The sequence below is a fragment of the Podarcis muralis genome, chromosome 11, assembly GCF_964188315.1.
Source record: "Podarcis muralis chromosome 11, rPodMur119.hap1.1, whole genome shotgun sequence".
Taxonomy (NCBI): Eukaryota; Metazoa; Chordata; class Lepidosauria; order Squamata; family Lacertidae; genus Podarcis; species Podarcis muralis.
In genome coordinates, this window is record NC_135665.1 from 3,927,616 (window position 1) to 3,955,614 (window position 27,999).

General features: G+C 44.2%; 1 protein-coding gene and 1 long non-coding RNA gene across 6 annotated transcripts in view; one reads left to right on the plus strand and one right to left on the minus strand.

Annotated features, from left to right (window-relative positions):
- Nucleotides 1-10,889: 10,889 nt before the first annotated feature.
- LOC114606310 (uncharacterized) lies at nt 10,890-27,978 on the minus strand. 2 transcript variants are annotated; one of them, XR_013394596.1, is made up of 4 exons: nt 27,516-27,978; nt 19,395-21,433; nt 12,943-13,657; nt 10,890-12,779 (listed from the first exon to the last, which is right to left on the minus strand). It is a non-coding gene; the product is annotated as an uncharacterized LOC114606310 (long non-coding RNA). The 2 variants fall into 2 exon arrangements; XR_013394597.1 differs by lacking the exon at nt 19,395-21,433.
- PCSK5 (proprotein convertase subtilisin/kexin type 5) overlaps nt 25,477-27,999 on the plus strand; it is a 244,994-nt gene continuing 242,471 nt past the window's right edge. The window contains exon 1 of one of the 4 annotated variants that reach the window (XM_077935976.1): nt 25,477-26,885. In XM_077935976.1, coding sequence (XP_077792102.1) covers nt 26,694-26,885 — 192 coding nt within the window. In that variant the 5' untranslated portion in view covers nt 25,477-26,693. Of the gene's footprint in view, nt 26,886-27,282; nt 27,382-27,999 lie in introns of those variants that run through there. The other 3 variants (XM_077935978.1, XM_077935980.1, XM_077935977.1) reach the window with 3 other exon arrangements.

Sequence of the window (27,999 nt, forward strand, 5' to 3'; positions counted from 1 at the left end):
GCTCATCTCCGCTTTCAGGCCGAGGGAGCCAGCGTTTGTCCACAGTCAGCTTTCCGGGTCATGTGGCCAGCATAACTAAACTGCTTCTTGCACAACAGGACACCATGATGGAAACCAGAGTGCACGGAAACGCCATTTACCTTCCCACCGCAGCAGTATCTATTTATCTACTTGTGCTGGTGTGCTTTTGAAGTGCTAGGTTGGCAGAAATTGGGACAGAGCAACAGGAGCTCACCCTGTTGCATGGATTCAAACTGCCGACCTTGTGATTGGTAAGCCCAAGAGGCTTGGTGGTTTAGATCACAGTGCCACCCGTGTCCCACCAAACGTTTAAAGGCCATCTATCAAGATTGGAACTTGAACTCAGAAACCTGCTTTTACACCAATATGAATGCTCAAGTGATGGACCTGGAGGAATCATTTTCCATTCTTAACTTAACCACTTCATATCCAAGGCTACTGGATAGTGGAGGAGGATGCTGATAGCCCGTGATCTCAGCCTGTCACCTAATTGGATTTGTTCAAGCCCCGAACTAGTGTCTCTTGATGGAACTTTGGGGGCTTCAGGTTGGCCCTCCCTATTTCCTGCCCTACAGTGCAGATGGGAGGGAAATGCAGTGAATGGTGAATTAAAATAAACATACTTTGAAAGACAGGGAATGAGAGGGGAAATCCAAATTCAAATCTAGAAAGATCTCTCCAGATGTTCCACAGGTGGTCATTCATAACTGGCTAGTGAAGAAATCCAATGGAAAAATGAAAATAGAATCTGAACTGCAAGCAGGAATTCAATGTAAACCATTTCCTAAATCCAGGGAAGCCCCTACAATGGCTTGAATTCCTGCATCGTATGCAAATTACAGTATCTTTAGCTCTCCTTTAAGTTACCGTAACTGACTAGAAAACATCCAGAAAGGTCTTAACATTCTTTACTGGATCCTGGTGGGTTGGGCTATTTGATATAATATATTTGCAAGAGACTTGGCTTCACGAACTTAAACCTCCCCCACACTTACAGAGTTATAACTCTTTTAGCCAGCCAGCTGTTAAAAGCTGTTTACATCACTTGATTTGGCAGGAGAAGTTTGGATAGCAGATTTTTGAATTCAAAATAATTATCTTTTGCTGGTACAAATTGAAACTGAAGTAGGAACCTTTCTTTTCTGTATGAACATCTACCTTCCCCCTACTAATACTGTAGTCTGTCACTGACCACCAAGCTATAGTCAGATCTAACATCCCAACTGGAGCACCTCAGTCATAAATTTCCTGCAGCATTTATACTTCTTTTGGGGAATTTTAATGCCCAAACTGCAAAGGGTCTCTTGCTACCTTTAGGCTTAGGCTTGGAAGATATTTTCACAGAACTTGAGCACTATTTGATAGCTTCTACAATTAATAACTACACACAATCAAGACACCTTGACTGGTGGACAGCCAATGCAAAGCGGCTAATAAAGTTATGACTAAGGCAATTAGGAGTTCACGTAAGAATCCATTAGAGGAATCCATGGAAAATTTGATCAAACATAGATTGGAATACAGCAGTCTGCTCAAAAACAATAAAGCTGATTATATCAAAACCCAGTGGCAGGAATTGGAACTAGCAGGAATGGAGCAGAAGGAAGACAAATTCTGGGAACTGATGTCTTGGGGTTTAAATGAAGTGATATCATCACAGGAAGCCTCGGTTCCGGTCTCTTGATTGGGTTAAATATTTCTCCAACATATTTGGTGGTCATTCTGGGCAATCACATGTACCAGCACTGTATAAGTATTTCGCAAAGCTACCTGAATGGCAACCAGTCTCCTGAAATGAGATAAAGGCTTTTATTTCCTGCCTGAAATCAAATAAAGCTGCTGGAGAATATATGCTTCCACCTGAGCTCTGTTTACCACCATAAACAACACGGGCCAAATGCCCTCCGGATGGAGAGTGAGTATTGGAAGGATCTTCTCAAAGCTGTACACACAGTATCTTCTTCAAAAATTACACACTGGTTGCAAAATAACAACATTATTCATGAAGAATAAGTGGGATTCAGAGTACTAAGAACGTATACTAAGAACATTAAGAACAATCTTCATTTATCTTTCTGCTGTATTCGACTGTATAAACAGACTCTGGGGAAAATTTCAAATTCCTAACGTTGACTGCAGACTTGTGCTAGTGAAGAACTATACAGCAATATGGAAATGAAAGTCAGAGTAGGTTTAAATAGTGGGATGACTGATACTTTTAAAATGTCACAAGAAGTGAAGCAAGGTTGCATTCTGGTTCCCACTCTTTTTAATGTTTATATCAATGATTTGGTGCCATATTTAAGGTAAAGGTACCCCTGCCCGTACGGGCCAGTCGTGTCCGACTCTAGGGTTGTGCGCCCATCTCACTCTATAGGCCGGGGGCCAGTGCTGTCCGCAGACACTTCCGGGTCACGTGGCCAGCGTGACAAGCTGCATCTGGCGAGCCAGAGCTGCACACGGAACACCGTTTACCTTCCCGCTAGTAAGCGGTCCCTATTTATCTACTTGCACCCGGGGGTGCTTTCGAACTGCTAGGTTGGCAGGCGCTGGGACCGAGCAATGGGAGCGCGCCCCGCCACGGGGATTTGAGCCGCCGACCTGACGATCGGCAAGTCCTAGGCGCTGAGATTTTACCCACAGCGCCACCCGCGTCCCTGGTGCCATATTTAGCCAATGCAAACTATCTCCCCACCCTCTCACTATATATAAGGGACTGGTGACTTCTGTTTCAGTGTATCTGAAGAAGTGTGCATGCACATGAAAGCTCATAGCAATAACAAACTTAGTTGGTCTCTAAGGTGCTACTGGAAGAAATTTTTTTTATTTTGTCCCTTTCTGCAGTAATTAGGAACAGAAAGATTTCAGTCTTGATGTATGCAGGTGATTTAGTGCTCCTATCTCATTCACAATTGGGCCTCAAAAATCTCTTGGAATTGTTCATCACAACTGTAAACAGGGAAGCCTATCTATAAATTACTCTAAAACCAAGATTATGATTTTCAGGAAACCCAATCCTAGGTATAAATGGTGCTTAGATCAGTAAGCTATAGAGCAAACTTACTCGTTTATATACTCGGGGTATACCCTTTAGTGAAACTCTCTCTTGGAAGTGTCATACAGAGACAGTGAAAGTCAAAGCACAGAAAGCCATAGGGGCATTGATGAAGCACTGATGAAGTTCTGTTACAATAAGGGAAAGCTGCTGATTGAAACTGCCATCAAGATATTTGGTAGCATAGTGCTTACTCAAATGTTCTGTGGTGCTGAAATCTGGGACTCAGATTTGAACATTAAAGTTTTGGAAACTGTGCAGAATATATCCCCCCCCTCCCAGAAGCCATACTCTTAACCATCAGAAATATCAGCAGCTCTTCTTCATACAGAATCTGTGTGGCTAACAGGACAAGAGTGAACTGTGTTCAGTTAAAGTATATTTTAAAAATTGCTACTATGCCTATTGATATTTTTTCTGCACTGTGCTATGTAGAATTGGGTGATAACCAACTCTGGAAAGCAGCTTGTCAAGATGGTTTAGACCATTATTATTTCCCAGAACTAAGCTCTACTTTGTGCTTGAATAAGTGTCAGCTAAGGGATTGGTTCTTCTGGATAGAACCCAGAAAGAACCTGCAACTAATCAGAATCACCAAATTTTCACCTTGGTATCCACTATTGAGAACAGAGCATTTTAGAGCTGACCAAACTCTCACCAGTTTCCTTAAGAAATTACTTTATTGAGCTGCATTTCCGACTGATGCCCAATGCAGCCTTGTATGGCAACTACAAGGTCCATACACAGGCACTTTGTATTTGTGGTCAACTTCAGGTGGAAGACATCACTCATTATTTGTTAGCCTGCCCCCAAGAGATTGGTTTCTGAAACCTTTGTTCACACAAGCAAGCAAGCAAGCAAGCAGGTATGCCTCGGCAGAAATGGTCTGGTTTCCTTTGAGTGACAATAATAGCTTCATAACTCACACAGTGGCCCTCTATGCACTGGCTGCAAAAGAAATGAAAGAAAAACAGGAAAAAGCTGTTAGATAAATCTGCTATAAATTGTTGTGGTGATTCCGAGGTATAATTTGAAATCAAACCAAATTTGACTTTCTTGGTGTCTGGCAACTTATTATCTTACATCATGAATGGTGGCTTATATTATGGATGTATGTTCTGCATTAGTTTATTAATACTATTGCTACAAGTTTGTCATGACCTTTGGCTAAAACAACAAACTTATGAAATGTTGTGAAATAAGAAGTGTTGGCATCCTTAGAAAAAAGTGCCACAATGGGACTGGGAGAAGGGGCACAAAAACGGAGAACATAAGGGAAGATTTGTTCTCCGGATTTTCTCATTCTATTTGAAATTTCACAAAAATGAATGAACCTGGAGGCAGAGCTGAAGAGAGTACCAATTTTGAAAACCCCTCTTACAAATGCTACCCTGACATTTATATTACTTTGCACTCTGTGCACAGTTGTTATCCAAAGGGTATTATCCCTATTCTGACTTCCAAGACTGGCACTACTCTTATGCTATTATCAAAGTTAAAATCCTTCAGTTTCCCTCTTGAGCCAAGAGCTTATACTAGTTATCCCCTCCCCACCTTTTTTTAATGGAAAGAAGGAATTCTTATTTTAGTTAAAAAAGCTTTCCTGGGTGCAATAAAAGTAGTCAGAAGCTCTCAGGTTTGTCTCCCAGATGTGTATGTATTGTTTACCAGTAGAAATATTTTCGACTCCTTATCAGCCTGAATCTGAGCAAGGAAATAATCTGTTCTTGACACATCCACAGAGTCCACATGCTTGGAGAGGACTCCCCATTGTCAAATTTCAGCATCAATCTAATTTAAAACAAAAATGCATGAAAATATGCACTTTTCCAGTTTTTACAATACAAAAATACATGTATTTAATGCACAATCTGTATGCTTCTTTGAGAACTGTATTGTAAAATTTGGAAATGTGTGAAAACTGAAGGATAAATGCATTCTGATCTGCTTATTGATCCAGGAACTGCAAATTAGATCAGTTCACTGAAAAATGCAGACTGAATAAAATTGCCAAGCATCTTTAGTTTTTCATCTTGGTAGAAAGCTCCCATCACTGCCAAATCTCAAATCCCAGAAACAAAGTTCCCAACCTATAATAAGGACACTGGGCACTCACCCCATTGATGAGTGGACCAATTATCATTGTATATGCCCACTCTTGTGAAAAGCCAATCCAGGTTGAGTAAGACATAAATGAGTTTCTTCTCAAGAACAGGATTAACAGTTCCAGGAGAACAGGTGTGTGATCTAGTGGACAGATTGTTTAAATACACAAAAGCTCCTCCTGGCAGAGCCTAGCTGGGGTAAAAGGTGTGGCACTCAAGCTGCTGTATGAGGCAGCCAGGAACGCACAAAGATACAACACACCATTTCAAGTGATTACAACCAGCTGCTTCAGCAGCTTTGGACTATCTCAAATTTGGAATTTGGGCGTGTGGGGGAGGAGAAGGTGGCCTGGTTAAGTTTGTCAAACAGTAGAAGGCAGGCCCAAACGGGCCGTATTAATCAGACTTGGGGAATTTGTATAGAATTACTTGGGGCACGTGTGTGTGCCAAGAGTAGACCTTTGAAATTATTTGAGCTAAATTAGTCTTGTTCATTAAGTTCTATAGATCTACTCCGAGTAGGACTCGGATTGGCTACAACCCTGTGGGTTTATATTTTTGATTTAAAAAGTATGTTGTGGAATCATCAACATATTAAATACAAACAGAGGTTCTGCATTGGGGGAGCAGGTTCCTTTTTTTGCACGCTCATGCCATCAAGCTTTGAGGCTCATAATTCCAAATCGTGTCTCCCCCTCCTCAGTTTAAACTATTTAAGTTGTGTCATACTTTGGTAGAGTGTTAATGGCACATTTTTCTTCTCATTAAGCAAATTGGCAAGAGACTTTTCGTTACACTTCTTAAAAATGAAACAAAACCAAACAGCCCACCAGATGATCCAGAGGCCCATGGAAAGATTTTATCAACTAACTCATTCTTAGGCATTTAGCTCTGTCATATTTTCAAACATAGTCAAACGTATTTTCAGACATATTTAGGTGGATGAATAAAAGGCTGTGCATAAAGTTTACAGACCACAACTCCATCACTGCCTGAATATAAAATATGGGGGTCAAATGGGGGGGGTTGCCTTTGGATCAGAGGTCCAGCACGAGCTGCACCACTGCTCCAGACAGACGCTGTCAATCAGGTGGAAAGTATTACCCATGAGAAGGGCAGAGAGTGTGTTATTGAAATGCAGAACAAACAAGAGCTCATGAACTCAGACCTTGCAATGTCTAACCTCAGATCATAGTTCCCCAGAATGCTGAAATTCTCCTGCTGTTGTTTGGCTGCACATTCTCATCCTATAAAATCATGAAGAATATTAAGTTCATTTTGCTATTTCACATTCTCGTCATTTATTTGAAACATTTCTTTTATATTCCTCAATAGCTAAACTACATAGAGAGAAAATGAGTGGGTGAGAATGAAAGTCCTAGTATAAACCAAACTCAGATTAAAGGCGTGAATGAGAGCAGGACCTCATTTGGGATTGGGCTTTGTTTATGTCTTTCAAGAAAATTTATGGATGAGATGAAGCAGTTGTTTATATTGATTGTAAAATGAAATGCTTCTTTCCTTTCAGGCATTGCTAGTAGCAACAAACCGCAGAGGCATTGGTTGAAGTCTACATGGCATTTCTCCGCATTGTTTGTGAACTGAGCTGTATATGTGGAGTACACATAACCTTAAAAGGAAGAGGACGGCACTGGAAAGTGGCTCAGTAAGGGCTTGGGAGACATAGCTTAAGTGGGAGCATGGAAGCAAATGTTAGAACTAACATTTGCAAGGCAAAGCTTCTGGCTGCAAAGGGGTATTTAGAAGCTATTGTTGCTTTCCTTGCATCTTTGAAAACTGAACTAGACAGTTAATTAGGAAACCAATGAGGTATCAAATACAGTGGTACCTCAGGTTACATACGCTTCAGGTTACATACACTTCAGGTTACAGACTCCGATAACCCAGAAGTAGTACCTCGGGTTAAGAACTTTGCTTCAGGATGAGAACAGAATTCGTGCTCCGGCGGCGCAGCGACAGCAGGAGGCCCCATTAGCTAAAGTGGTGCTTCAGGTTGAGAACAGTTTCAGGTTAAGTACAGACCTCTGGAACGAATTAAGTACTTAACCTGAGGTACCACTGTACCATCCATTATTAAGAACATGTAATGAGCTGCAACAATGATGGCAAAAGTGAATAAATACAGCATTAACCAGCTGTTCAGACTCCGTTTTTGTTAAGTGTGTTCCTAATGGCCAAAGATGATTAAATATTAATAAGTGGCTATCTTGTTAGACATAAAATGAGGTCTACAGAGCTGTAGTTTTATGGAGTGTCGTTTAGAAATTGAAGTCCCAAGTATAGCTTGGCAAATGCATTTCAGCTGCTCCTAAAGACAAAGCCCAGGGAAGGAACAAGAAACTTGCCTTTGAGAACCTCACTTATTGGTAATGAGATTAAACAGTGGAGTGGAAGTTATAAAATTTCTCTGCTTCTCTAACCAAGGGACCAGTATTGCCAGAAATCAAGGATTTAGCACTCAAGCACCCATTAGAATCTCAGCTGTTCAAAGAGATTTCTAGGCCTTATACTTTTGGAGACTGACTGTTGAGAAATATAAGCTAAGGGATCTGAAGCTACAGGGATAAGAAATGAGAGTTTGTTTCACTTTTCACAGATTCCTGTCCCCACAGCTGGTCATACCATTAGGCAGAGTGAGGCAACTGCCTCAGGCAGCAGATGCAGGAAAGTCATGGTGCTCCTCAGCTCTTGCGCCTGAGCTCCCTGACTATACCCTTTGGTTGGAGGCTAGCACTGTGTGCCAGGCACCTGGCCCTCCACCGCTATCTACCTACCTACTGATCTCTCTCAATGGCAAGGCTGTGTCCCATTGCTAGTACTGAAGTAGGATTCACTACTATAGGTGAACTGGGTGCATGTGGGTGCCATTTTGTCCTTTGCCTCAGGCAGCAAAATGTCTTGGGCGGCCCTTATTATATGTTCTGCCCTCTTCCTAACAGTCTGGGAGCAGCTTCTATGTGACGCAGTTTCACACTGCAAGGGTTCCCATATGAATAATGCAACAACATGGGGTAATCATGGAAGTCTTTTCCAGGAAGAACTGGTTAGCACTCCTGGTGGAATGCGAGAAAGACCACAAATATCCCAACCCAAAGGGTTGTGTTAGTCATACATATAGCTCTGTGGTACATGAAACAATGTCTTAAATGACTGTGAGAACACATGGAAGTGGCCATTTCTGCCATCTCTCTTGATTTGTATCTCACGTCAAATTGCTCTTGATTGACACATCTCATGGAATAATAATTGACATTTGCAAAATGTGTGGATTTTGCATAATATTTTTTGGGGGGAAGTTTGTAGAACAAGACATTCCATGTTTACAAAATGCTAGGTTCTTAAAAATCTGAATTAATGGTCCTGCTTATAAGACAAGCAAATGTACACATTCTGAACCAATTAAGGGTTGATGTGCACCAGATTAGTGACATTTACGTAGCTTGTGTATCAATATGGGCCAGGAACTTATAAACCATCTTATATCCCTACTTAGCTATGAAGCTCATTGGGTGGGCTTGGGCAATTTGCTCTCTCTTAGCCTATGAGAGGATGTTTGTGAAAGCTGGGTTTTTGCGGAGCTGCCATGACACTCAGCAACAGCTTGCTGGGTGCTGTGGAGTGCTTCTGCCAGGAAGAGACTCAGAACCTTCTTTCAGCCAGTTAAGCACATAAGCACACATTTGCTTGGCTTCCCCTCTACCTCTGCCCAGTTCTGTGCTGGATAACCACTTTGTGTGATGCGAATACAGTGCATCTTGTGAAGGTGACTGTTCCATATTTGAGGACATTGGCTTTGTTGTTTGATCCAGTGTGTGCTAGATTTGTTTGGAACATTGGCACACAATGGATAAAACTGCAGTCATCAAACCACTTTTTTAAAAATGAAAGTGTCTCTAAAACAGTATCCTCCAAGCAGTGCTATATAACCCAGTGGTAGAGCATCTGCTTTGCATGCAGAATGTCCCAGGTTCAGTCCCTGGCAACTCCAGGTACAGCTGGGAGAGACTCCTGCCTGAAATCCACAGCTGTATCACGGTACGTTGCATGTACTGCACAAGGTGATAACATGAGGTTCTTCAGCCATCCTTTTGCATAGCTTGGCATCTTCTGTGCACTCTGGGAGTGGTGGCAGCAAGCAAATAATTGGTGAGGAGAAGCAGAATGTCTCATGGGTTGCAATCTGTGTTCCCATGTTAGTTTTTACATCTGGTGTGCCTCTGCTGTTTTGAATAGAACCATGTGGCTACATTCCTGGCAACCTTAGCTGTGATTATATCTAATTATTTTCAAATGTTTTAAAAACAATTTTGTATTGTTCTGCTGTTCCGCTGTGAAAATTAGTATGTCTTTTTCCTTATTAGCCTACCATGGAAGCAAACGAATTTTCAAGACACCTTTTGTATTAAAAGCCAAGGTAATGGCAATTGGTAACCATAAAACAAGGCAAAATTTTAAGCATATTAATAGATATTAGCTCCATGAGATCAGAAAGGATCAAAAGAGAGCATATTCTTAAACTAAAGATATGAAGATATCCCTGTTATTTGCACTCACTTTTTTCCCCTTGGGATACAGTTGTTAAAAATATATGTCCAGATTCAGAGACAGCTTCTGAAACAGCCTCACAATACAAATCATTTCACAAATTAACAGATTCACTGCAACTCCCCACCCCTCACTAAAAACCAGAAGCTGATTAAGGTTTGAGATGTTTCTCATGAGGAGATGAGGATCTTCAACTGGGTGTCAAGAGAAAAAGAAGGTTAACAATAGTTCAGAGACACTCGGCCAGGTTATGTTTTCTATACTAGGAAAGTCAGGGTGAAATTCGTGATTGGATTTCACGGAAATAAATGAGACAGAATATATTGATGCTGTGTCAGACATCAAGGTTACACATTTGTAGGCAGGAAATCAAACAGTGCATACACACCTTAATTATAAGAGAGAGTCCCTAACTTCCCAAACCTGAAGAGTAAACATGAAAATCTGTCACAGTACCCACACTAAAAAGAGAAGAAAATAAGGAAGGTTAGAAGTATACCTGTTTTAAAAGCAAGTGGAGCACAAAGGGAACTGTGCCACCCATGAGAATTAAGCACTCCTGTTCAGAATCCTATGTCAGCGAGGCAATGGCATCTCTCACCTGTTTCTTGGTCCGTAGCCCAGCAAAGTCCAGGTGTGATCCTTGAGATCGCAAAGGGGGCTTGTCAGAGGTGTGAGCTACCTGGCTGTTGAACGTCTGGGATTTGAACACAATTTTGAGCCAACTAAACTCTATGGAGATGGGAGAAGGGCTTCCTGAGTGACTGAATAAGGTAGCATCTGAAGCCTTTGAAGCATTGTTTATTTCTTTCAAGTTTACCATTTTGCTTACTAAGATACGTTTGAAGCTGAGGGAACTTGACCTTAGTTTGGAGTAACCAAATGGTTCTTCATCATCATCAATTTCTTGTACCCTACACATCTGACTGGGTTGTGCCAGCCACTCTGGGCCGATTCCAACAAAAATACAGGGAGGGAAAACCACCAACATTAAATATTAAAAACTTCCCCAAACAGAGCTGTCTTCAGATGTTTACAAAAATTTTCTAGTTGCTTAATTGTTTGACATCTGCCAAGAGGGCATTCCACAGGGCGGGCGCCACTACTGAGAAGGCCCTTTGCCTGGTTCCCTGTAACCTCACTTTTCGCAGAGAGGGAACTGCCAGAAGGCCCTCGGAGCTGGACCTCAGTGTTCAGGCCGAGTGGTAGGGGTGGAGACGCTCCTTCAGGTATACAGGGCCGAGGTTGTTTAGGGCTTTAAAGGTCAGCACCAACACTGAATTGTGTTCAGAATGTACTGGGAGCCAATGCAGAGCTTTTAGGACCAGCGTTACGTGGTTATGCCACTCCAGTCACCAGTCTGGCAGCCACATTCTGGATTAATTGCAGTTTCCTAGTGGTCCCACAGAGTGCCTGGCGTGCTCTAGTCCATGGGGGTCACGAAGAGTCAGACACAACTAAACAACAAAAGTAGCCCCACATAGAGCACATTGCAGTAATCCAAGTGGGAAATGACCAGAGCATGTACCACTCTGGCCAAGAAGGTAGGGTCTCAGCCAGTGTACCAGATGGACCTGCACCTCCCTGGAGAGCTGCGAGTCTATAATGACCTCCAGTCTATCCACCTGGTAATATGTAGCACAGTTACCCCATTCAGGACCAGGGAATCCCCACACCTTCCTGTCCCCCAGGGATTCTGTCTTGTTCGGATTCAACCTTGATCCATTAACCACCCTCCAACCACTTCCAGACACTCACACAGGACATTCACTGTCATCACTGGTTCCAATTTAAATGACAGGTAGAGGTGAGTGCCATTCGCATACTGATGAACACTCAGCCCAAACCCCCTGATGACAGGGGCGGATCTACTATGAAACTAATGAAGCTTCACCTTCAGGGCCCCTAATCCTGGAGGGCCCCCAGAAGTGATTTTAGTCCACATGGCTTCACAATCTTTGGTCTAGTGGACCCAATTTGCATTGCACAACTCCATTTGATTGTTTTTGTTGTTGTATATAGCTCAACAATTCACAAGTTTGAGAGTCAGTAGCACAACATTTGAGAGTCAGTGGAATATCACGGTAACTTGAAAACTATGAATTTGACATGTGAAATATTCCAGTGCAGCAATTTTAATCAAAATCTGAGATGTGGTAGGGGTTTTTTTTGTTTTTTTAACTGATCTGCCATGGAACAACCCCACAGAAGACAATAACAGTGGTTACCCAGACCTCATTGCTGGTTGCGAAGGGGCCCCCAGATCTGTTCAAGCTTCAGGGTCCCCAAAACGTAGGTCCGCCACTGCCCGAGGATCTCTCCCAGCACCTTCACATAGATGTTAAAAAGCATGTGGGAGAGGGCAAAGCCCTGAGGCTCCCTACAAGTGATTCATCCCCCAACACCACTTTCTGGACATGGCCCAGGAGGAAGGAGCTGTATAGCAGTGCCCCCAGCTCCAAACTCCTGTAGACGATCCAGAAGGATGCCATGGTCAAGGGTATCAAAAGCCGCTGAGAGATCCAGCAGAACCAGTAAACAGTTTTCACCTCTGTCCCTAGCCCGCCAGAGATCATCGAACAGTGTGACCAAGGCAGTTTTGGTCCTATGATGGGGCCTGAATCCCGATTGGAAGGGGTCCAAATGGTCCACATACTCCAGGTATGCCTGTATTTGTTCAGCGACCACCCACACAATCACTTACATTTTCCCGGATAATAAAGTTACTTTGGAAAGAAGATTTAATTGTGAAGTCTAAGCATAACATAGCTTGAGAGACTGCCTTCTCCCTATCCCTTATGTTATCATACACACAGTAATGGTCATATTGTTCTGCAGGAAACCTTTCTCCACATCAGAAGCCCACTCCACAGTAAGTCTAAGCAGCATATGATAGAGTTATGACAGGCACCCACTAGCTGCACTTTCCAGAAACAACGGAAGATATTTCTTTTTTTAACAAGCACTTCCAGCTGCATGAAAATGTGTTCATTTTGTGGTGGTGTTGATGGTGATGGTAATTTCACAAGTCTCTGTTAGGATAACAATAAAAAGTAGTGTCAGAATAGTTGCAAACTTTTGCTTGGTACCCTCAGAATTCTTCACCCCCTCCTACCCAACCAGGCTCTCACAATCACATTCAAACCATCCTTTCCCTTCCCTCCCTCCCTCCCACCCTCCATTCCATCTACTTACCTGGCTGCAGACATCAGTGGCAGAAGTGGGAGTTCTCTCCTGGCTTTGATGTCCAGCACACGTCTGTGTAACTGCCAGGCACAAGCAGACCTGAGAAATTAAGTTTTCCAAAGAGCCAGTGCAGCCACAGCTGTTGGAGCTGGCAGCTAAATGGAGGTTGGATGGAAGACTCAACTAAGGGCTTACCTGCACTTGGAGGAAGGGTCGCACTAATGACATAATCAGGGGCATGATGGGGTCCAGTTTGGCCGAAAATTGGTGTCAGAATAAACAGAGAATGTGACAAGTTTGGGGGAAACAGTTCCGTTTTCTAAAATTGCCCAAGTCATTCCTGGGCTAATCTAGAAACACATTATTCCCATTCAGTGAACCAATGCCCAGAGTTAGTCCTCTAGATTTTTGCCTGTACCTGTCTAGGTGTGTTTTAAGGGCTGTCCCATAACATTTATGTTTAGGATTTTTACAACATGGACAAATGTAATGCTGCATTTGAGGAATGATGTTCTTTAGTTGGACAATTACTCAGTTCTTCAGAGAGAAAGTATATCAATCAGTAGAGAACTAGAACTGCCTTGCTTAATCTCACTTTTGCTTAACAATGCCTAGGGAGCGTCAGGAAGTAGATGGATCACAAAGGAGATGGTTGGGTCCTTCTTTTGTCATTCTTCTTTTCTTGTCTATATGAGTCTTTCCCCCTTGCTGGTAGTCAGTGAACCTAAGGATCAAAAAGTGCTTGCTTTTTAGTGTTCCTCAGATTATCAACAAAAGCTATCAAAGCAAAGCATAAGATCTCAGGCTCCCAGAGACTTCTGAAGGTGAAAAACAGCATCTAAAATGAAAATAATGTCCTTGAAGATTTATTTTAATCAAACATTTTCAGCTCTGACTGGGAGGTTTAGAGGCTGATCCTGCCGATTGCCTAGTGCTCTTATCTCTTAGAGAATGAGAATCTGTCAGAGCTCAGGGACTTCTAGAATTGAGTCCTTCACCCTCTGTTGATTTATACACATATACATGCATGTACACACACATGCACACACACAGTTTTCAGATACATTGGAAACAGGCTAAATTTGTCCACAGCTTTTATTCACCTTTTTGTATAGCATTGTTGCCTACTTTAAGATAATCAGTTTGTAAAGCAGTTTAGGAGAACACTTCCTTCGTAATGAACTCCAGCATATGAATCAATGAACTTGCTAATATCATAATGCTGTTTTACAAATATATGGTGCAATTGCATTTGGAATTCTGTCTGGTCTGGCCACTGCATCTAACAAAAGGATATTTTAGTGCCGCAAACTGTGTAGAAAAGCACAGCCAAAATGATCAGAAGGCTGGAACAACTCTGTGAGGAAAGGTTACACCTTGAGCTTTTCAGCTTAGGAAAAAGATGAGTAAGGAAAGACAAAGATACATAAAATCATCCACAGTGTGAAGAAAGATGATGGAGAGAGTTTCTTTCCCCTCTCTCATCAGACTAGAACCTCAGGTCATCCAATGAAGCTGAACGGTGGGAATTTTGAGACAAACAAAACTAAGTACTTGTCCACAAAGTGAATGGAATTTGTTGCCACATGATGTAATGATAACCACCAACGTGAATAGTTTTAAAAGGGAATTAGACAAATTTATGAAGAATGTGACTGTCAATGGCTGCTACTTATGATGGCTCTATATTACCCCCAGCATCAGAGACTGGTTTCTAAAGAACATGAATGGGAGAGTGTGATTGTGCTCATATGCTGCTTGTGGGGTTCCAAGAGGCTAGCTACTGCGGCAACAGGGTGCTGGATTACATTTAGACAGGCCTTTGGACTGATCCAGCAGGTCTCTTCTTGGATTCTTATGACTCCCTTGTTTCAAAGCAGAAACTAAGTGTCAGCTTTGCAGATATGAAGCTGCAAAAGAGAAAAATGGAGGGAAACTCATGTTGAATCCAGATGTGCAACCACCTTCTTATATTTAGGGTCTGTGTATGACTGGGGTACCAAGTTGCATGGGTGGCCCAACTGCACAGACACATGGCTCACATGGCAGAATTCTTCTGCAGACAGCAATGCACAGCGATAGTGGTGGAGGGACTTAAAGCATGGTTCCACTCCACTGTCAACATGGATATGTCCTACATGTGAATAATGCGTGGAAAAGACCAATATTAAAGCAGATACGAACTCCACACATAAAGAGGGACTACTGCTCAAGGTTTGCATGCAGAAAATCCTGGGTTCAATCCCTAGCATCAACAGCTTTAAAAAATTGTAGGGCTAAAAAGAAACCTTGTTTCAGGCTCTAGAATACTTCTGCCAGTTGCGGTAGGCAACAGTGGACTAAATGGACAAATGGTTTAACTACATATAAGACAACTATATCAATTCAGTTCTTTGGCTAGGAGCACCATAATTCAGAGAAAAATCTGTCTCCTAGTTCAAATTCTGATTTGTACTGATTGCAGATCACTTCATTCAGTATTCAGATCGCTTCATTCAATACTATCAAATGTTCACTTGCATATATTTGCATATCTGTATTTTATTTCAGTTGCATAACATCATGGCATTTGTAGTCTGAGGGCTGTTAGTCTTAGGCATGGATGTTTTGCAAAACTGCCATCTCTAAAAGGTTAAAGCTATTGTGTGGAAATAATGATAGTAATGGATAGATAGCAAAGAGGTCTTAATAGTGAAAATACAGATGATTTGGCAAGGAAAAGTTGAAGCAGGTTTGTTGAAATCATGATGGATTTCAGAATGGTTGCCAGATTTGGGGGAGCCAATACCAGGAATTCCTGCTCCCCAACTTGGTTTTACCAAATCATTTTACAGATACATCAGCACATTTACTGGGGAAGAAACCCCACTGAACTCACTGGTGCTTTCTTCCAATTAGACATGCATAGGATTGCATTCCTCCACATGAAAACTTTGCCATGGTTGTCTCTTAAACCTTTGGGTTTAAGAATAAAGCATCTTTGGGTTATTTATTTTGCTATTTCTCAAAATAACTGACAAATCAAAACAACCCATTTCAATATGAAATTTCTTCAGAATCATTGTTTTTATCTAGCCAGCTCTAGTCCGAGAATATGCAACCTCCTGGTGCAGAAAGTGTCAGGGGACTGCCATCGGAAGAGGGGAGGGAGGCAGGGGAATACAGAGGGCCTCCAACGCTTCTGAGGAGCAGCTCCTCGGGGAAAGCCACACCTCCAGTGGAGAAGAGAGGGAAGGGGCCAGCCAAGCGAGGAGAGGGCTGGAAGATGCTGCTGAGAGCCCAAGCGCCTCACCTAGCCCGTCTGGCCAGGAGGCACAGACGCCACTTCCATCACCCAGCCTGCACTCGCGAGCAACCACCAGCAGCACCTGACAGAAAGGTTTTACTCAGCGGCTTAATAGTTATAGGCTCCTCTTTTGCATATGAGTTGGAAAATAGGCCAAAATGCCTTGTTCTAAAACATGACAGGGCCACAGAAAAGATTCTGTGAAAAATAAAACAAAGTGTGAAGTCATTAATTTTTCAAATAAGTGAACCGATATCTCAGGCTAATTCAATGACATTAATGTGGTAGCTCTAAGATTTATTCATTAGTCATATTGCTCATAATGTGACAGCCTTCTGAGTGAATTAAGAGAGCAGAATTATTATTGGATATAGGTATTGGTGTGTGTGTGTGTGTGTGTGTGTGTGTGTGTTGGGGTGGGGAGAAATAATTATTCTAACACAGCCACACAGTTACAAGCTACACATGGCAGCTCCACCCCATTAGTTTGTAAGCTAAGCACATGCGCCAGAAGCTGAACCTGTGGTTCCGCACGTACTGAGTTTGGGATTATGAATGAAGCCTCTAGATCAGATTCCCCAGCCCTAAAGTGTAAACATACATGTTCTCGCAATAGCAGTCCTTGCTCAGTATGAGACGAATCACATTTGCTGTATGTGTTGCAGTTAAACTGAGTTTAGCATATGCTTAGGTGGTAGAACTTGGCTTTCCTTACTGTTCTATTGCTCATTCCTGTCTTTATGCCTGTAATTTATCCAGGCCATTATTTTTTCAATTGAAACTGCTATAACTGCCTATGGAAACAGATGTGCATGTGTGTGCGCGCACTCTCAACACATGTAAATCAACACTGGCGCCATGGTGCAAAGCTCCCCGTTTCCCAGAGTTGTCAACTTTTTTTTCGGGAGGACGTTGCTGCCGGTGGGTCTAGAGGAGGCGGGCAGCGTCCAGCCTCCGTCTCTTCCCTGGTGCCCCCCAGAACTTGGCGCCCTGCACCACTAGCCTCTATGGGTAAGATGCCCCTGTATAAGATAATATTCTAAGCTGAACTAAAAAGTGTTTCAGGCAAGCAGAGGGGAGGTAACATAATGTATAAGTTCCAGGCCTAGTGCCAGTACCTGGCACCTTCATGAAGTTCTCTGATATAGCAACTGTCAATCTGAGCCTTTAAAATATGCTAACTACCAAGATATGTATATAGAGGTTCCGGCTTCCATTCTTCTGAAGTAGTGGGCGAATAACTTAATTTGTCTTCATAATTTAAATTCATTTAAAATACTCTCCATGAAGAGATGGTTTCTTCCCCCTCCCATGCTCAGTAACAGATTTTCATATTTTTTAAAGAAGAAAATACAATAATAATGATTGGGATCATAAGAGGTTTCCCCCCTTTTATGTTATACTAAAAAGGCTGTGATATTGCCCCAAAGTTGTTGGTCTGTTTGACAGCAGAACTATTCTGGGTACAGCTGCCTGCAATTAAAACAATTATGCAGATCACATGTCTTTCTAGTTAAATTCGTGCTGGGCTTGTTTTTCCAGGAGGGCCTCTGTTAGTCTGGGCAGATAATGAAAGGAATTAAGAAGCGCAGGAGATATATGGAACCCCTCCTGAACAGGTCCTACCCGTAGCAGAAAGGTAGATGAAGAGCTGTAGCTCAGTGGTAAAACCCATGTTTTGCATGCAGAAGGTCCTCAAGTAACACTAGGGAAGACATCTGCCTGAACTCCTGGAGTACCACTGCCAGTCAGTGTAAAAAATACAGAGCTAAATGGACGAATGATCTGATTCCATCTAAGGCAACTTCCTATGTTCCTAGCATCACTGTAGTGTTCCTACGACCTTCTTCACAGTTCCCATGGCCTTTTTCACTTCAGCATATCCTCTAACATTTCCCCGATGAAAATAGGAATTTCACATTCCATAATAATAATTTCACTATTTATACCCCACACATCTTACTGGGTTGCCCCAGCCACTCTGGGCAACTTCCAACATATAAAAAAACATAATAAAACATTAAACTTTTTTTAAAAAAACCTTTTCTATACAGGGCTACCTTCAGACTGCTTGGGGATCGGATAACTCCATACCCTCCAACATTTCTCCAATGAAAATAGGGACATCCTAAGGAAAAGTGGGACATTCTGGGATAAATCAGAAACCGGGATGGCTTCCCTAAATCGGGGACATCCCTGGAAAATAGGGACACTTGGAGGGTAATAACTTTATAGCTAGGCAACAAGCTCCTTGGGTCTCAGCCTGCTCCCTAGGGACTATCTGAGATACTGGAGCAAAGTGCTTATACCGTTGGACAAGGACTGAACCAAACATACTCACTGTTGTTGTTTCATATTAAAATTGCATTCTCTGAATCAATGTGTTTATTAGTTATTAGCCATGCAAACATTGGCTGTCTTTTTAAAATAAGTTTTCTCTTTCATTTACTTAGTACTACCTTAATTTCATTTAATATGCACCCCACCTTTCAGTTTATACCAGATCCAAAAGGTGTGTTAGACCTACAGTGGAGAGGCAAAGAATCATAGAATCATAGAGTTGGAATAGACCACAAGGGCCATCGAGTCCAACCCCCTGCCAAGCAGGAAACACCATCAGAGCACTCCTGACATATGGTTGTCAAGCCTCTGCTTAAAGACCTCCAAAGAAGGAGACTCCACCACACTCCTTGGCAGCAAATTCCACTGTCGAACAGCTCTTACTGTCAGGAAGTTCTTCCTAATGTTTAGGTGGAATCTTCTTTCTTGTAGTTTGGATCCATTGCTCCGTGTCCGCTTCTCTGGAGCAGCAGAAAACAACCTTTCTCCCTCCTCTATGTGACATCCTTTTATATATTTGAAAGATTTTATATATTTGAAATCCTTTTATATATTTGAAAGATTCGCATGCTGGCTCAGCCATGAAATGTAACGTATCTTTGCCACTATCCCCCAACTTAACTTCACTTACTGGACAGCTGCTGATAAGGCAAAAGTGAGAAGAACTGCCCTGCACTTTGTACAATGGAAAAACTAGGACACGATTCAGGCAAAGTTAAGCACTTGTGACATCTTAGGATAGTACCTCCTCAGACACACACCAGGGTTCCTGTCATTCCATGAGCTACTGGTCTCTTGTCAACAATCATATCTGCCATATGCCCCTTTTCTTTACCTTGCTAGCCAGGTGCAGGAGCACTTATGCCTCAGATCCTGACCGCAAGCAACCAGCTGGACTTGTCATTTCCTCTTGCTCTGCTTTTGGAATTCCTTCCCTGTTCCTTGGCCCTCTCACTGCCTCCCTCAGGCTCTCTGCCCTTTCTTCACCCACTGCTGTTCCTGAGCGGCAGAAACTCTGTATCAGGGAAACACACGGAAGGGAAATTATTATCTGTCTGCTTCTGCCACAGACATTTAGCCTTATGACAGACAGCTCTAGCAGAAAAGCCAGCATGACTGAGCATCGAACAGGACCATAGAGTTGGAAAGTGGGCGGGGGGGGGGGGGGACGACGACCCTAAACTAGCTCCTTCTGTGAGACAGGGCACTTCATTCCCTTCTACTTTCCCTCAGCGTATCAGATCACCCAACTGAAGGGCCACTTTTCCTAACACCAAATCCTTTTTGCTTTACAGCCGTTGTGATAGGTTACGATTATATTAAGCTATAGATATTACTTCATTTATTTCTCAAGATGAAAGGAGTTAGGTTTTCATTTGGCAATGTTTAAGGGATGCGGGTGGCGCTGTGGGTTAAACCACAGAGCCTAGGACTTGCCAATCAGAAGGTTGGTGGTTCGAATCCCCGCGACGGGGTGAGCTCCCGTTGCTCGGTCCCAGCTCCTGCCAACCTAGCAGTTCGAAAGCATGTCAAAGTGCAAATAGATAAATAGGTACTGCTCCAGCGGGAAGGTAAACGGCGTTTCTGTGCGTTGCTTTGGGACTACTTGTCCCAAAGTAGAGACATCCTAAAAACAATTCCAACACAGATGCAGACTATGTGACAGGAATAACATGAAGCAGTGGAAGAAAACGTAAAGCAAAGTGTGTGTGTGTGTGTGGGGGGGGTGATTTGCACCTTGCCTTCTTCAGGGTTTATAGATTTCAGTGAAGGTTTACTTAAGTTTAAATAGTTTCAGGATTGCGTCCTTGGTTTTCTCCCAGAATAACTGAAACATTTTTGTGATTAATCTGATTTCCACATGAACTGTAGCAGTTTAATTTCCCAGCAGTGGAATAGGTGGCGGCCTCAATATAAAGAAATATAGGGGAAAATGCACCTTCACTTCAAAAACTAGTTAACGTTCCTCCAAGCCTTTATACATGAAATCTCATCTCATACAAACCAAACACACTTAAAATAAATACACAATAAAATGCTTGGGACCAAAACGGACGTGACACAATCAAGATTGTTCTTTCCCCCAGAAGCTGCTATTAATCCCACTGGAAAAACAAGAGCAGCAGAATACAACACAATGCTTGCCTTTTCCACCTCCCTCTCCAGCAGGGCTAGAGGAAGGGCTGCTTCAGGGGCAATTTCAGTCCGGAAAAAAGGAAGGGGGAATCTAAAGAATAACTCCCCCCAAAACCACTTCTCTCGTCAGCAATGGATTCCATTTACCCACCCTGTGGCTTTTTGAAAGGATGCTGGTGTAACCTTGAAAAACAGTGGCTACACAGGTCACACTATTAATCAGCTGTTCCTTTTGGAAGAGTGGAGTTGCTTCAAGTCAATGACAGCACCCTTGCCCTTACAGCTCTAATGGATATCTCTTGAACAGCCTTGACTAATGATGATGTTGCTTCAAAAGATCTAAAGGCACATCAAATACTCAAACATAGTGTGCTTTATCATAATTTATGAAGTAAATAACTTGTAACTCAAGCATTTATAAACATAGCTCTGTTATTACAGATATAGTGACCTGAAAAATTTACAGGATCTTCCATACCCACTTCAAAGAGGGTGCATTGCATACAGAAAATCCCATTAAAGAGGAATACCCAAGATAACAGAAGTCAACAGCAAACCTGTATCTACCTCCTTTCCTTCCCTATCAGCATGGTGTGGCTTCTCTAGTTGAGGTTGGAGAACTTCGGTTCATTTACTTAGTTCCCTAGACCGGCAATCAAAATGGGAACAGTCTCGGTCAAAAAGCCACAAGCTGTCTTCATTCTATAGACTTCTTGCTAATGAGTGAGGATTTGCCCCCTGGAAGGGAATGAGATGAATGGCAGCTTCAGCAACACACACGACCTCCTTACTCCCTAGTACAGACTAACAAAAGTCATCACCCACAACTGTTAAAGAAACACTAACAGTAATTTTGAAAACCCCAACATTGCCAACATTTTAAGGTTTATAATAAAATATAAGCCCCTTGTTTCTTGCTGACAGACTTTGCCCCTCCAAATGTTGCACCCATGCTTATGAGGTAAGGTAAAAGGTAAGGACCCCTGGACGGTTAAGTCCAGCCAAAGGTGACTTTGAGATGGACTTATGAGATGGGGCACCTTCCATGACTGACTCTAACATAGTTTTGGTGGTAGTGTGGTGACATTAGAAATGGGAAAGCACCCACACATTTTTTTAGTCACTCAGAATCAGGGCGAAGCTAACAGGATCAACATGACACTTGCACATTCTGAGGTGCCCTCAATACTTAGGGAGACTGGAGGCCCCTTCCCTTGTACAGGAGTGAATGGGGAGAGCGTGCGAATGAGATGCCAGGCTCAAAGCAGTTCCCTTTCCCTCTTGTAAATACACATCATACATATAAAGTACATTTAAAGCGGATGACTCCCCTCTTGCCAAAGAATAATTGGAATTGTAGTTAGAGGTGCTGTGAAGGGAAAACTACAGTTCCTGGGATTATTGGGGGGTGGGGAGTCATGTGTTTTAAATAATGCACTTTAAATATATGGCAAATATTGTAAGATTGTGGAAATAAATAAATAAGGAAACTATGTGCAAACCAAAAGCCAGCAAGGTTATCACAATTTTATGTGAGGCAAAATATACCTACGTATATACTCAGCTTTAAAACACAAGAAATTTATTCTCAGCTTCTGCTTTAAGTCTTGGTGTCTTGAGATATATATATATATATATATAGCTCAAAAGTCACTCAAATGTACTTCCATTTCTCAACTCAAGTAGAATATATTTCCAATAAGAAGTAAAAAGAAATATAGTGTCACAATATTTTTTATGAACTGATGTTTCACATAGCCATACAAGCAATGAAAATAGCTGATGCGAAGTTGGAAGTTATAGTCCTGTCAATGGGGAAACTCATAATGGCATGGAGTGCACTCTGTAGAATTCTTAGACCCGATAAATCAATAATATGTCAAAGCCAGCATTTATGAATGAACTCATTTGAAAATTCATCTTTATTTTATCTCTTCTTCTGATGGGAATACAGAACAGAAACAAAAGATTTTTTCACAGAAGTCATTATCCTTAATTTGCTTATGCCAGCTCAAACCTACTGACCTGGACAGGACTCCCTGAGAGAGGGGGAGCTGTAAATTGAAGGGGATGGCTATGTAAAATAACTTCCCCTCATTCTTAAGCACAGCCAGAGGAAGTAAACTGCATACATACATATTCACATTCTTGACACAAGTTCCAGGCTGAAGGGGGGAAATCAAGGATAATTCATGATTTTGTTTATAAGGAATAAATTGGAAAATATATTAATATCTAGTGATTAATTAGGATTAATCACATTAATCCCAATTAATTAGGATTATGTCACATTGACTGCTCAAATATTGCCCTTCAGATGTAGCTTTCCCTCCTGACACTCATCTCCTTTAACAACATGCCCTTCCATCACAGAGCCGTAGAACAATATCCAGTTACCTCAGGAGCAGCCAATGTACGGCCAATGATAATGGGAGTTGTAGTCCCACAACATCTGGGGGGCACCACATGGCTGCCCCCAGTAACCTGGTCCTCAGCGTTCTTTGCTTAGGTTGCTTAGGTCTCTCTGGCCAGTTGCTGCGCATATCAAAAACAGCTGCAGTTGGTGGGAGCTGCAGTTCAAAACAAAACAACTGGAAGAAGAAGAAGAAGAAGAGTTTGGATTTGATATCCCGCCTTTCACTCCCTTTAAGGAGTCTCAAAGCAGCTAACATTCTCCTTTCCCTTCCTCCCCCACAACAAACACTCTGTGAGGTGAGTGGGGCTGAGAGACTTCAAAGAAGTGTGACTGGCCCAAGGTCACCCAGCAGCTGCAGGTGGAGGAGCGGAGACGTGAACCCGGTTCCCCAGATTAGGAGACTACCGCTCTTAACCACTACACCACACTGGCTCTGGAGGGCAACACATTGGTGAATGCTGCTTTTTTAAGCTTCATACTGTGGTCGAAATCATCCTGTTATTAACCCATCAGTGAACACTTCTCCATATGAGGTTAATTCTACTACATTAGAGACAAATAAAACCTATGAGTACCAAGAAGGGAGGAAGTGGATATGGGAGAGAAAGTCACTGTATTGATAATGCTGTTGTATATTTGAAGTAGAACATGAAAAGAGTCGTAACTGTTTTCTCAAGAGAGTGCTTTCGTCAAACTCTCAGACAGTCTTTCTTAGAACCCGTGTACATCTTGATTACCTGAAATATATCTGCACTGGAGTACTGGAAGAACATTACAAGCAGACAGTTAATACCCAAAAGGAATTGGGGTGGGTGGGTGCTTGTGTTGGAGGTCATGGAACAAACTTCTTCGTTGGTGATAAGACTAAAACTGCCCAGATGGTTTACAATAATAGTTCTAAATATATATCAGTCACATCAGGGCTTCATGAGCAGATCTATACATAAACTTATGGCACAATGGTATGGTACCAGCATAAACTTATGGCACAACTTTTTGACACAACTGTACATATAAGATAGTAACTCATGTTATTCAGTTTTCTGCATAAAATGACCAACTTGAGTCTTATCAAAATGTTGCACTTGCACAAATCATGGGCTGCATCTTCAAGGCCCTTCATTGCCAGTGCTGAAGTACAGTTGGATCAGCTTCTGTGCATGGAATGGAGGAGGACACCAGGCTCTTTCCATCGGGCAGCAAAATATCTTGGACCTGTCCTGCCCTCAAAAAAGGAATGAGATGCTTCCTTCTTGGGTGAGAAGGAAGGACGACCCAAGTGCTGGGGTACGGATATGTGTATATCTGAAGCAGAAGGGGCAGGTGTGCAGCCCTGGACACTCCATTTCCTCTCCCTCAGTTTGTTCACCCCTTTCACTTCTCCATTCATCTGCACTCGCATTCCCAGGGCCATTCTGGATTTCCATTATCCATTTCCTTTCTTCTCTTCTTCCTCCAGTTTTCTATGCCACAGCTTCACGCTCAAGTTGCCTCAAACCTGTCTAAGCACTGCATATGTAGAGAGCTGCTGCTGGCAGTAGCCCAACCAAAAGGCTAAGGTGTGGCTGGGACAGGGGTGCAGGATTGAAGCCCACCTGACCTACAACCTGAGAAATGCTGGTTTCAAGCAACCAGGAATGGAAACCTTCCATTTCCTTTTTGTGTGAAGAGGAGGGGAGAGTGCAAGAGCCTGAGGGTCTTACCAGCTTGTCCTCATAACAACTAATCATGGTCTGTTCCTTTTGAACTGCATTGCTTTTGGATTGCTTCTGATCTGGTGACACTGTTGATGAACCTTGGGTATGATGAAACTGGTGTACAAAAACCAAAGATGTTAATGATTCTGTCTAATCATTAACTTTCTTAACTAACTAAAACCTTTGGTGATTGCTTTGAAGTAACCTTAAATCTTCTGCCATGCCATTTCCCGTGTTTGCTCAGCTGAAACACAGAAGTTTATAAAGCTTCTATAAAATTCACAATTCAACACAAATTCATGTTTTAAAACTATCATTAATGTGCCAATCTAATCACCAAATTAACAAATAACTGGTTTTACCTCTACTATTATACACTGGCATTCACCGGCTTTTGTACTCCAATTAGTGCTAGAAACAGATCCAGCAAACGGCTGGCTTTTATATTTCCAAGGGCCTTCCCCTATCACAAGAGCTCTGTAGTGGGCCACGGGCATAGCCAAGGGGGAGGCAGCTGCCCCCCAAATCAACGCAAATGAGGTTCTCCCCCCCCCAACAAAAACCCTGGCTACGCCCATATAGTGGGCGTAAGAAACTCAGTAAGAGACTCCCAGATGGGCGCTTCACTGTAATTGGGTCATTGAGATATAGCAAATGGATAGCTGGCAATAATTTAGTGTCTTGCTTTTAAACTTGTTTGTATGACGAACACCAGTCCCACAATAAACATGTGTTTGGAAGCACTACTCAGCCTGACGGTGCAAAAAGCTTCTGGAAAGAAACATCATCATTTGAAGACTATGCCTTACTGCAGACTCAGCTCTTCACCCTGTCTAGGAACATTTTGCTTTTGTTTTAACTACATTTCTCTCCCCCCCCTCCACCTGTTGTTTTTTAAACCAGGCTCCAGGAAGAGTACTGTGAAACTGAAGCACACGCTCCCCGCTTGGGACTTTCAGGGGGTCTTTCAGTGAGTTCTGCTGCTACTGCCTGGATTCTCGCTCTCTCGCGGCCCAGCGCAGCTGCCCGCATTTTAAAATACTAGTAAACTGCATTTCTTGTACGTTCCTCTCTGTCTGTCCAAAAACGCACCCCGGGCTGTACTCTTTTTAAAAAAGCGACTCCCCTCCCTCCCCGCCTGGCTCACGTCTTCCCAGTCGAGTCAGAATCGGGCAGCGCTAGGACCAGGCGTGCGCCCGGAGGAGAGCGAGACGGAGAGACGGCGGGCATCGGACGGGAGGGGAATCGAGAAGCTCTTATATGCGGAGAAGGCGGCTTGCTGCTGCTGCCGCTGCCATTTCCACTCGCTCTCCGCGTTCCCCTTCCAGAACCGGGAGGGCGGCGAGGAGGAGGAGGAGGGGAAAAGAGGGAGGCGACCGAGCCTGACTGAGCTGGGGCGCTCGGCTGCCAAGACTCACACACTGCCGCCTGCTGCTGCTGCTTCGACTCTGCACAAGTGAGGAGGAGACGGGGAAGGGAAGCGAGACGGCACCGAGCGCCGAGAGGAAAGCCCCCGAGAAGCGCGAGGCAGCCCCCTCCCTCCTTCTCCCCCGAGACTCTCGTGGCGCAAGGAAAAGGACGGAGCTGCAGAAAGTGGGGCGGGAGGCTCGGGGGTTTCTGGAGAAACAAACAAACTTTCGGCGCCTGGAGGAGAACTGGGCAACGTGGAGGCGCTTCGGGCTGCGGCGCTGGGCCACTGAAGCCCCTCGGAGCGCCCATGCGCTGAGCCCAAGTTCTGGCTGGCTGCCTTCCCGAGGTCACTCTCGGTTCCCGCCGCGGGCGAAGGTGAGCGGGGAAGCCCGCAAAGAGCAGAGGAAGGAGCGGAGAGAAGTTTCTTTCGGAACAAGAAGGCGCCCCCGGGGAGGTCTTTTCGCGCGCCGCCAAGATGGGCTGGAAGAGCGGCTGCGGAGTCCGGAGCGGAGCGGACCTGCTGTGCCTGCTGACCCTCTGGCTGGGCTTCTTGCTCCCCGCCTGCAGGACTCGCCTCTACACCAACCACTGGGCGGTGCGGATAACCGGCGGGAACCAAGAAGCCAACAGGATAGCTAGCAAGTACGGCTACATCAATATAGGACAGGTAACCCTCCGGCCGAAGGGCCCCCGCGCTCGCCCCAGGGCTTCGCGTCCCGCCGGCGGGGAGGGGGAGGCGGCGGCCGGGCAGGCGCACATCTGCCGGCGGGGAAGGGCCAGGAAGCGGACGCCCCTCCGCGGTCACCTCCTGCGGCGGGCGGCGCAAAGGGCAGGTAGAGGTCTGGCCAGGTCTTCCCTCCTCCTCGTGCGCGCGCCCCAGAGGAGCAACTCGCGGTCTCTGCGGGAACTGTTTCGGTGGCTGCGGAGTTGAGACCGGGGGGAAGAAGGGCAGGCCGATTGGGGAAGGGGAGAGGCGGGCTGGGGGGGAGGGAGGGAGGGAGGACTGCGAGGAGGCTGGGGAGGGCGGCGGGGCGAAAGCTCCCTCCGACGGGGGCATCTCCCTTCGCCCCGGGGCTGCAATGGGGCGCTGCTCGGCAGCTTCTGAAAACGGGGAAGGAGCAAAGCCGCCGAGCAGCCGTTCCCAAACTTCCTGTGTTGAAGAGGTAAGGGGGGGGGGGGCGACGACTCTGCCTCCTTTCTCCGCTGCCGCCGAGGCTCGCGCCTTGTCCGGAAGACAAGCCCGTGGATTTGCTCCCTCTTGGGCTTCGGCTGTTATTTAAGCCGCTCCAGAACTCACCCGCCGCCCGGAACACGCAGCTGGCGGGTCGGAGCTTCGCCGGGCTCTGCCTGCCTTTGAATCTCTCACACCTTTCCGGTGGGGCTTTGCCTCCAGGCTGCTTGCTGAAGACGTGCTAATAGGGCTGGGCGTTAATCGGAAGGAATGGCTCTCGGCTTTAAATCTCCGAGGAGGGGGAAGTGGAGGGCTGAGGAAAGGAGGAGGAGGCGGCGCCGGTTTGGTTTGTGTCCCTTCGCCCATCGTAAAAAGGCGACAATCGCGCCGAAAGCTGGGACGAAAACCAAGGGCGCCGCGCGCTGCGCTGCCGACCAGGTGGATTTCTCGGTTCCCCTGGAATCCTCCCCGCGCCCCGAAGGGCTGGAGCTGGTGGGGCTCCGGCGCCTGAGTCAGAAAGCAGGAATTTGATGCATCTGCCCGGGTGCTTGCTCTGCTTCTCTCCGGGTTTTCATTCTGCTGCTGGGGGGGGGGGGCAGCTCTCCCCCCC